Raw genomic sequence first — 11,175 nt, forward strand, 5'->3', positions numbered from 1 at the left:
TAACTCTCCCCTATCTTAAAAACAAAATGTCCTTTGACCTCATATCTCCTCCCCTTCAAACTTCTAGAAAAAGTAGTCTGTTTCCCCCTTATCTCCCACTCCTCCTATCTTCTGAAATGATTCTGCCCAAGGTCACCAATGGCCTATAAGACCTTAACTCCAAGAGATATTTTTCTACCCTATCTTACTAGACAAAGCTGGTCACTCTTTCCTCTCAAATAGTCTCTGCTTTTGACTTCCACGACACCATTCTCCCACTATTTTATCTTTCTGGGACTTTACACTCAGTCGCCTAACGGGTTCCTCTTCTGCCCAATCCCTTTAAAAGTCAGTGTTTCTCAGGGTTTGACCTTAAGTTCTTCTGACTATACATTCACATGGACACACCAATACACTTTTTGGAGGTGTCAAACTCTATGCCAATCACCTCAAATCTATTTCCAGTCCATAACACTCTCCTAGGTACCACATCCACATGTGCCAACCTAGACAACCTACAGGACTTAAACTCATTGTGTCTAAGGCTAAAGTCTGTCCCCAGGGCTGCACTGACTTCTGTAGTCCTAAAGCATTTTTTTCCTTTGGGGATCCTTCCTCCACAGCTTTCACACAGGCTGTTCCCTTTACCTGGACATTTCCTACTCTCTTCACCTGGCAAACTCCTCACAGTCTTCAGGACCCGACCTAATCAGCATGTCCCTCAGATTCCAGTCTCCACCAGCCTCCAGACTGTTAGGCCTACTGTTTGCAAACTCTCACCACCCTCACACTTATCTCCTAAGATAAATCCTGAATTAAAACAGTTTCAGAGGACTAATACTACTTTTTTAAGCTCAAGAAACAAACAATATTACTTTAGTGAATTATATACATATGGTAAAACTATCACAAAAAGCAAGGGATGATGAACATAGTTAGGATGGTGGTACCTCTGGGAATGGGAAAAGAATTATGACTGATGATATTCTAGCCCTGGGTGGTGGGTTCACAGGAGTTATTTTGGTTTATATCTTATATACATTATACATATGTTTCTGTATTCATCAAATAGTACGTAAAATGTTTTCTGAATGTATAAATAACCGTGCATGTGTAACCTCCATTACACATTCCTATCATCATATTCCCATTGTTCCTTCAAAATGTCCCTATAAAGGAAAACCACAGTCCTGTGTCTCTACCATTGCAACAGAACAATAAAACACCTAGGAATAAACCTTGCTACAGGACAGCCTTGGTGGTCCAGTGGTTAAGAATCCACCTGCCAATGCAGGGGACATGGATTTGATCCCTGATCTGGGAAGATTCCACTCGCTGAAGAATCAGTACTTGTAGCCTGCGCCACAACTACTGAAGCCCTTGCGCCCTAGAGCCCATGCTCCACAAGAGAAGCCACTGCAATGAGAAGCCCACTCATAGCAACTACAGAGCAGCACCTGCTTACCACAACTAGAGAAAGCCTGTGGGCAGCAACAAAGATCCAGCACAGGCAAAAAAAAAACAAAAACAATCCTACGTACAGAGGCAAAGGCCCTAAGGCCCTGCTTATTTAACTTATACGCAAAGTACATCATGCGAAATGCCCGGCTGGATGAAGCACAAGCTGGAATCAAGATTGCCAGGAGAAACAGCAATAACCTCAGATACGCAGATGACACCACCCTTATGGCAGAAAGTGAAGAGGAACTAAAAAGCCTCTTGATGAAAGTGAAAGAGGAGAGTGAAAAAGTTGGCTTAAAGCTCAACATTCAGAAAACTAAGATCATGGCAGCTCCCATCACTTCATGAAAAATAGATGGGGAAACAATGGAAACGGTGACAGACTTTATTTTCTTGGGCTCCAAAATCACTGCAGATGGTGATTGCAGCCATGAACTAAAAGACACATGCTCCTTAGAAGAAAAGCTATGACAAACCTAGGCAGCATATTAAAAAGCAGAGGCATTACTTTGCCAATAAAGGCCCATCTAGTCAAAGCTATGGTTTTTCCAGTAGTCATGTATGGATGTGAGAGTTGAGACTATAAAGAAAGCTGAGTGCTAAAGAATTGATGCTTCTGAACTGTGGCGTTGGAGAAGACTCTTGAGAGTCCCTGGGACTGCAAGGAGATCAAACCAATCAATTCTAAGGAAATCAGTCCGGAATACTCATTGGAAGGACTGATGCTAAAGCTGAAGCTCTAATACTTTGGCCACCTGATAAAAAGAAGCAACTCATTAGAAAAGACCCTAATGCTGGGAAAGATTGAAGGCAGGAGAAGGAGACAACAGAGGATGAGATGGCTGGATGGCATCACCGACTCGATGAACATGAGTCTGAGTAAACTCTGGGAGTTGGTGATGGACAGGGAGGCCTGGAGTGCTGCAGTCCATGGGGTCACAAAGAGTTGGACACGACTGAGCAACTGAACTGACTGACAGAGGCAAAAGGCCTGTATGCAGAAAAGTATAAGATACTGATGAAAGAAATCAAAGATACAAACAGATGGAGATATCCCATGTTCTTGGATTGGAAGAATCAATATTGTGTAAATGTAAATGAATATACTACCCAAAGCAATCTATAGATTCAATGCAATTCCTATCAAATTAACAATGGTATTTTCCATAGAACTAGAAAAGAAAATTTTACAATTTATATGGAAGCAGAAAAGACCTTGAATAAACAAAGCAATCTGGAGAAACAAAAATGAAGCTAGAAGAATCAGGCTCCCTGACTTCAGACTATACTACAAAGCAACAGTAATCAAGACACTGGCTCAAAAACAAAAATATAGACCAATGGAAAAGGACAGACAATCCAGAGATAAACCCACACACCTATGGTCATCTTATCTATGACAAAAGAAGCAAGAAAATACAATGGAGAAAAGACTTCAGTAAATGGTGCTGTGAAAACTGGACAGCTACATGTAGAAGAATGAAATTAGAACACTTCCTAACACCATACACAAAAATAAACTCAAAATGGGTTAAACACCTGAATGTAAGGCTATACACAATAAAATTCTTAGAGGAAAACAGGCAAAACACTCAGATCTTTTTCATGCACCTCCTAATGAAAATAAAAATAAACAAATGAGACCTAATTAAACGTAAAACCTTTTGCACAGTAAAGGAAACCATAAACAAAACAAAAAGACAACCCTCAGAATAGGAGGAAATATTTCATATGAACAAACTGAAAAAGGATTAATCTCCAAAATATACAAACAGCTCATGCAGCTTAATATCAAATCAAAAAATGGACAGAAGACGTAAACAGACATTTCTCCAAAGAAACCGTACAGAAGGCCAAACAAACACGTGAAAAGAAGCTCAACATAACTAATTATTGGGAGAAGGCAATGGCACCCCACTCCAGTACTTTTGCCTGGAAAATCCCATGGACGGAGGAGCCTGGTAGGGCTGCAGTCCATGGGGTCGCTAGAGTCGGACACAACTGAGTGACTTCACTTTCACTTTTCACTTTCATGCATTGGAGAAGGAAATGGCAATCCACTCCAGTGTTCTTGTCTGGAGAATCCCAGGGACGGGGAAGCCTGGTGGGCTGCTGTCTACAGGATCGCACAGAGTCGGACACGACTGAAACTAATTATTAGAGGAATGCAAATCAAAACTACAATGAGGTATCAACTCACACCCATCAAAATGGCCATCATTAATAAAATCTACAAACAATAAATGCTAGAGACTGAGTGAAGACAAGGAAGTCCTCTTGCACTGTTGTTGGGAATATAAACTGGTACAAACACTATGGAGAACAGTATGGAGGTTTCTTAAAAAAACTCAGAACTAGCATATGAACAGCAATCTCACTACTGGACATATACTCAGAGAAAACCATAATTTAAAAAGACACATGTAGTGGTCAGTGTCTGACTCTTTGTGAACCCATGGACCATAGCCTGCCAGGCTCCTGTGTCCATGGGATTTCCCAGCCAAGAATACTGGAGTGGGTTGCCATTTCCTTCTCCAGGGGATCTTCCCGACCCAGAGATCAAACTCGCATCTCCTGCATTGGTAGGCAGACTGCTTACCACTGAGCCACCTGGGAAGCTCACACCTGAAACACACAACACTGTAAATCAACTATACTCCAATAAAAATTTTAAAAATGAAATATCAACTCTCTAAAGCAAAAAAATAAAGTTATTACAAAATAATGACTATACTTCCTTGTGTTGCATGTCCTTGTTACTTATTTTATAAAAAAAAAAAAAAGACTGATGTATCCCAATGTTCATAGCCAGAACATGGAAGTAACCTAAATGTTCACCAACAGAGGAATGGATAAAGCATAGAGTGTGTGTGTGTGTGTCCACAATGGAATTAGCCATAAGAAGAAATGAAATTGGGTCATTTGTAGACACATGGATGGACCTGGAGATTGTTATAAATGAGTGTAGTAAGCCAGAAAGAGAAAAACAAGTATCATGCATTAACGTATATATGTGGAATCTAGAAAAATGGTATAGATGATCTTATCTGCAAAACAGAAATAGAGACACAGAAGTAGAGAACAAATGCATGGACACCAAAGGGGAAGGGAGAGGGTGGGATGAATTGGGATTGACATATATACACTCTTGATACTATGTATAAAATAAATAACTAATGAGAATCAACTGTATAGCTCAGGGAACTCTATTCAGTGATCTGTGGTGACCTAAATGGGAAGGAAATCCAAAAAGAGGGGAGATATATATACATATATACACACACACACACACACACACGTATGGCTGATTCACTTTGCTACACAGCAGAAATTAATACAACATTGTAAAGCAACTATACTCCAATAAAAATTAATTAAAAAAACAATCTTGCGTCTCCTCTATTCTCAATACTACACTATTTCTGACACCTGACGTGGGTTTTCCACACATCAAGCAAATCTTCGGTTCCACTTGGGTTCCCTACACCTTAATTCCAACACTATCTTCCAGGAGAAAGCATCAGAAGCAAATCTCAAGTCTAGGTGCTTCTAACCACAAAGTGAAAGTCGCTCAATCAGCTCTTTGCAACCCCATGGACTGTAGCCTGCCAGGCTCCTCTGTCCATGGGATTTTCCAGGCAATACTGGGAGGGATTGCCATTTCCTTCTCCAGGGGATATTCCCAACCCTGGGATCCAACCCAAGTTTCCTGCATTGCAGGCAGTCTTGAAAGGCTCTGACCCCAAGCTACAAATCAAATGTTACCACAACCCCTTCCTTAGATTAATTCACTAGCTGGTTCAGAGAACTCAGATAAAGTTTACTTACTAGATTACTGGTTTATCACAAAGGATATTAAAAGATATGAATGAATAGCCAGATGAACAGACACACAGAGGGAGGAGGTCTGGAAGAGCGGTGAACACTGGAGCTTCTGGCCCAGAGGAGCTTCGAGTGTGCCTCTTCCTGACTTCCTGCTCACTAACCAGGAAGTTCTCCAAACCCTCCCAAACCTTTTGTGTTTCTAAGGAGGCTTTTGACACAGGTAGGACTGATTAAACATTGGCCATTGGTGGGTTGGTTCCCCTGGCAACCAGTCCCAAAGTTAAGTGCTTTCCAAAGTCATCTCATTAGCAAACTCAGGTGTGGCTGAAAGGGGTTCATTAGGAATAACAGAAGACATCTTGATCCCTCTTATCATTTAAATTCCAAAGGTTTTTGGAGCTGTGTCTTGGTGTCCTTCAGAAGGTTTAGAGGAAAAAGCTTTGGATGGAGCTAGGCAGATCTGACAATTTTGTAACTTTAAGCAAATTATTTAACCCCTCTAGGATTCATCTTCCTTATCTTAAAAAAATGAGTTACATGAGATAATGCACATAACCTGCCATGGTGATGATTACTTTTGATTTTACTAAAGGATACAGTGAAAGCTATAGGGCTCTGGTACTTCTTAGACGCCATTATGCAGAATCAGACAGTTCTCTGCTGGGTTCCAACACCCTGTCTAAATGGGAAGGTCTTCACTGCACCTTGTTGTCATCAGCCAGTCCCAGCCACCTGAGAGTTGGTGCCCAAGTAGCTATAACAAGGGGAATTCCAAGTCAGGTACACTAAGGAAATCTCTAAGAAAAGAGGTCAGGCCTTTTCCAGGCCCCGGGAGCTGTGGCCAGGCCCAAATCTCCCACTAAAGCATCTGATGGCTACTGTGAGAGGATTCAGGGAGCCTCCCTAAACAAAAGAGGGCACACACAGACACCGACAGGTTATAGCTCAGGCTTACATGTTGACTGCTGTCCAGACAGGGTGGTCGATTCGTTAGTTGAGTCAAAGGTTTCCGAAAAGGAGACAGGAAACACTCCTGGCTCTGGGTCTCACAGCTGGATTTCTTAGGTTTCTTAGAAGTCTAGGAGAGAGAATTGGGGAAGGTGAAGTCTGGATGATACAGAGTTAGCCACAATGACAACTAATATTTAAAATCTCATTAAGCGTAAAGCACTGTGCTAAACTCTTCACATGTGTTATCATATATCATCTTCATAGTAATCCTAGAATACATGTTTACATCCTGATGTAACAGGTGAGAACACTGGAGCTTAGTGAAGTTAAAGAACTTGCCTAATTTGAGGAGCAGTGAAAAGTAAAAGTCGCTCAGTCCTGTCCAACTCTGCGTGCCCGTGGACTATACAATCCATGGAATTCTCCAGGCCAGAATACTGGAGTGGGTAGCCATTCCCTTCCCCAGGGGATCTTCCCGACCCAAGAATAGAGCTAGCACTGCAGGCAGATTCTTTCCAACTGAGCTATCAGGGAAGCCCCAAGGGGCAATGGAAGAAGCGAATGAAGTGAGCCTGTGACGGGCAAGTCCATCAGTAGCATAGTCAAGCTGCCCACAAATCTTCACTCCAAAAGCCCCAAGGAATGACTGAGTGACTCTTTGCTTTCCTCCCAGGGTTTACCAATGGAGGGCAAGAGTAGCTGCTGCTGCTGCTGCTGCTGCTTAGTCACTTCAGTCGTGTCCGACTCCAGCGACCCCATAGACGGCAGCCCACCAGGCTTCCCCATCCCTGGGATTCTGCAGGCAAGAACACTGGAGTGGGTTGCCATTTCCTTCTCCAACGCATGAAAGTAAAAAGTGAAAGTAAAGTCGCTCAGTCATGTCCGACTCTTAGCAACCCCATGGACTGCAGTCTACCAGGCTCCTCTGTCCATGGATTTTCCAGGCAAAAGTACTGGAGTGGGGTGCCATTGCCTTCTCTGGGGCAAGAGTAGAGCTGCTCCCAACTCCCAGGCCGCTCTCGCCAGTCCCCACCATGTCTGTGGTGAAAGCATTTTCTGGAGCAACCAGGAGCAGACAACACCAAGTGCTGCCCCAAGTTCAAGTCTGAGACCCATGTAAGTGGCAAGGGGCAGCCAAGACAGCCTGCACACCAGCAATGCAGCTACAGAACGAGCCCCACTGAGCCATCAGGCAAGAATCCACCTGTAGCAGCTTGCCAAGGTATCCGAAGCTACAAGGCACACCTGAAACAAACACCAGACCCCTTCCACTCTCTCTATGGGCTTTTACTCACATGTTGCAACCGCCCCAAATTGCCTTCTAGATATTTCTTAGCTAATCCCTTCTTCAAACCACTGCTTCCTGAATTGCTTTCTCTGAAGTGCATGCTACATCATCATCTTACTGATTTAGGTTACATAGGTCCTACCCACAGCTAGTCCCAAAAAGCCTCCAAGGCAGGGCCCAGTCCAAAGTCAAACTTGGTGCCCTTGATTATCTGCAGGGACAGGAGGGGCAGCACCACCCCTCCAATCAAGGCCCAAGGAAGCTCAGATTCTACCACAGGCCCAGTACACCCTACTGTTCTGTGACACGGGCAGGTGACAAAGAGAAAAAGAGCTGCTAGTTGCTGCTGGGGCCTCCTCCCCACTTTTTTCCCAAGGGAACCAAAGGGTCCAACCCAATCAGCTCTTTGCTTTGGAACAGCAAATTTTCCTATCAGGAAAACTGAGGCATACTAGCTTTTAGTGAGCACCTTGAGGACAAAGATTTTTATCCAGTTCGATGCCTGACACATAGTAAACACTGAAAGGTTTCTGGAGGTGACAGGGTACATTTCATGTAACCCCAGAAACCAAGTCTAGGATTCCTCTCTGTCTAAACAGCCCTGCAACCCCACGTTCCCTATCCCCTTGAGGGCAGAGTACTCACCACTGCTCCAGGCTGCCAGTCTTCATCATCAGAGGGTCCGTCTTCCGGTTTTCTCTTGGCCAGCTGGCTGGGAGCTAAGCTCCTCCTCTGTAAGAAGAGGACGGAAACAGTCCATTAGACCCAGCCATAGTGCTAGCCACAGTCTCCCATAGGCCCATACTTACCATCCTGGACCCAGTAACATAAAATGTCAAGTACCCATTAGGCAAAGGTCAAAGGCACACAGCAGCTGAGAATGTAGAACCAGCCTACTAAAGAGCGGGCTGCTACTCTTTTGAGAGCATGGGCTAATTAAAGGAGCAGGAATGGAGGGAATACAGCCAGGGGCTGAGCTTTGGGCCCGAAGTATGAAGAGTGTCGGTCTCCAGGTAGCCGAGGCGGGAGAGAAGGGCAAAAAGGAAGTACCCAATCAGAAATGGGTAGAGGTCTAGGATGGGGGGAAGAGGCAGGGGAAGAGACTGCCAGACTGGGCAGAGGGGAGTCGGAATAACGGCCCCAGATGGACCTGAAGGCAGGGGGTAGCAGCGGGGTGGGGGGAGGGGAGGAAGGGTGAAAATCTGAGGCCTGGGGAGGGCGAGTCCGGAAAAGGGATTTCCCAGGTCGGAGTGCGGATGCGGGCCTGAGGGAGGCCGAGCAGGGGTCCAGGCAGGACACGTAGAAAACCCGGGTTTGGGAGGGGAATCCCAGGCAAGGCTGGAAAGAGCCGCACAGCTGAATCCCAAGCACTGCCGCTAAACCTTCCTCTACCCAAAGCGCGCGTTAACAGCCGCCAGGACTCCCGGGACCCGCCAGGCCCGGTCAATCGAACCTCCCGCGGTGCAGCCACCACACCACCCATTGGCTGCGTTCTATGCGTTCGGCGCTCGCGCCCCAAGGATGGGGGCGGGCCTAGCCCTGCGGTCGCGGAGAGGCCGGGGAAGTAGAGCTGAGTTGGCTAAGGGGATCAGCGAGGAGGTGGGACTTAGGGGGGAGGGCGGGGTCCGCGGTGGCGGGAGCGGTTAGGCGAGGTGGGCGGGGCAAGAGGGCCAGCAAGGTTTTTGTGCTTGGGGGCAGGGCTTGCGCTTGGGGGCAGGGCTTGCGTTCGGGTCCACTGGCCTGTTGTGCTGCCTGGGAAGCAACTGAAGTGATGGTTTACTTTAGATGGGGCTGCGAAGGACTTGCACCTGTGTGCAGAAGGCTGGGAAAGGGGGCATGGTATGTGACAGAGCTGGAGAGGAGGTCGGGGTTGGAGTTAGATGTCGCTCCTTTTCCCCATCCCCAGCCGCCGAGGGTGGGGGCAGTTTTTCCGTCTGGACTCCCTACCACGTGGTCGGCTTAGGCAGTGAAAGCTCCCAGGGGACTTGATTTTTAGATCTGGGGTGTCTCAAAGAAAGCTACCTTCCTTTCCTAGGCAAAACCGTGCTGGCGGCAATGTGGCTTTGGAGTCAGACCTAATCCTATACACGCAGTCTTCCTGTAGGCTCAGTTTCTTAAAACGTCAATTACTTCATAACGAAACTGTGTATTATGTTAGTATTTTGGCAATTCTGAGAATTAGATAATGTGCTCAAATTTCTCGATATAATGCCAAGCACAACCTAGGTACTCACTAGTAAGGGGTATACACGTAGCATTTATTGTCAGGTACCTCTAAGTTTCTTAGTTATCATTTAATAAAGAAAGCTGGTACGGGGAGGGAGGAAGGAGGAGGGTTCAGGATGAGGAACACGTGTATACCTGTGGCGGATTCATGTTGATATATGGCAAAATCAATACAATATTGTAAAGTTAAAAAATAAAATTAAAAATAAAGAAAAACAAAAAAGATATAAAAATAAGCAAACATTTTAAAAATTTAAAAAAATAAAAGAAAGAAAGCTGAGCGCTGAAGAATTGATGCTTTTGAACTGTGGTGTTGGAGAAGACTCTTGAGAGTCCCTTGGACTGCAGGGAGATCCAACCAATCCATCCTAAAGGAGATCAGTCCTGAATATTCATTGGAAGGACTGATGCTGAAGCTCCAACTCCGGTATTTTGGCCACCTGATATGAAGAACGGACTCATTTGAAAAGACCCTGATGCTGGGAAAGATTGAAGGCAGGAGGAGAATGACAGAGGGATGAGATGGTTGGATGGCATCACTGACCCAATGGACATGAGTTTGAGTAAACTCTGGGAGATGGTGATGGACAGGGAGGCCTGGCATGCTGCAGTCCGTGGGGTCGCAAAGAGTCAGACACGACTGAGCAACTGAACTGAACTGAATGCTCACAACTGTGAGGCAGGTTTATTATTGTCCCTGTAGACTAAAAAAATTGCTCACAACCTAAAAGTTGAGAGTTAAGTTTTGTTTGGTGGGAATTTTTAGGACGTCAAGCCCAGGAAGCAGAATCTCAAGTAACCCTAAGAGAACTCCTCAGAGGAGGCAAGGGGGAACTTCCATATATAGAAGTTTTGCAACACAGGGCAAGTAGTCAGAAATATCTAAAGTGAAAGTGTTGGTCATTCGGTCGTGTCCGACTCTCTGTGACTCCTTGGACTGTAGCCTGCCAGGCTCCTCTGTCCATGGGATTTCTCAGGCAAGAGTACTGGAGTGGGTTGCCATTTCCTTCTCCAGGGTATCTTCCCAACCCAGTGTTTGAACCTGGGTCTCCCACATTGCAGGCAAAGTCTTTACAGTCTGAGCCACAGGGAAGCCCTAAAAATTATTGTAGAAATAATTGAAGAAAGCTAGAAATCAAAAATTAAGGAATTTAGTGCTTTTCTGTGTATGGGAAAATGCAAGATTCTGGGCTCAGTGAAATTATTCCTTTGATCTGCACCTCAGCTCTCTGGGGCCAGTATCCTGTGCTTTCGGGCTTCCTTGGTGGTTCAGACAGTAAAGAATCAGCCTGCAGTGCAGGATACCTGAGTTGGATCCCTGGGTTGGGATGATCCCTTGGAGAGGGAATGGCAGCCGACTCCAGTATTCTTGCCTGGGAAATCCCATGGACAGAGGCACCTGGCGGACTACAACTCATGGGGTCACAAAGAGTCAGACAAGACTG

General features: G+C 45.4%; 1 protein-coding gene across 3 annotated transcripts in view; it reads right to left on the reverse strand.

The window, feature by feature from the left end:
- The window catches only part of RAD54L (RAD54 like), a 38,419-nt gene extending 29,426 nt beyond the window's left edge, over positions 1 to 8,993 (reverse strand). For all 3 annotated transcript variants that reach the window (XR_009735468.1, XR_009735467.1, XM_061412103.1), the window contains exons 1-3: positions 8,314 to 8,993; positions 8,150 to 8,236; positions 6,221 to 6,343 (exon numbers count right to left, since the gene is read on the reverse strand). Coding sequence is in view for 1 of the 3 variants with exons in the window: in XM_061412103.1 (XP_061268087.1) it covers positions 6,221 to 6,343; positions 8,150 to 8,236; positions 8,314 to 8,316 (213 nt within the window). In the remaining 2 variants the exon portion in view is untranslated. The remainder of the gene's footprint in view (positions 1 to 6,220; positions 6,344 to 8,149; positions 8,237 to 8,313) is intronic.
- Positions 8,994 to 11,175: the final 2,182 nt, after the last annotated feature.

Source organism: Bos javanicus, chromosome 3, assembly GCF_032452875.1.
Source record: "Bos javanicus breed banteng chromosome 3, ARS-OSU_banteng_1.0, whole genome shotgun sequence".
Taxonomy (NCBI): Eukaryota; Metazoa; Chordata; class Mammalia; order Artiodactyla; family Bovidae; genus Bos; species Bos javanicus.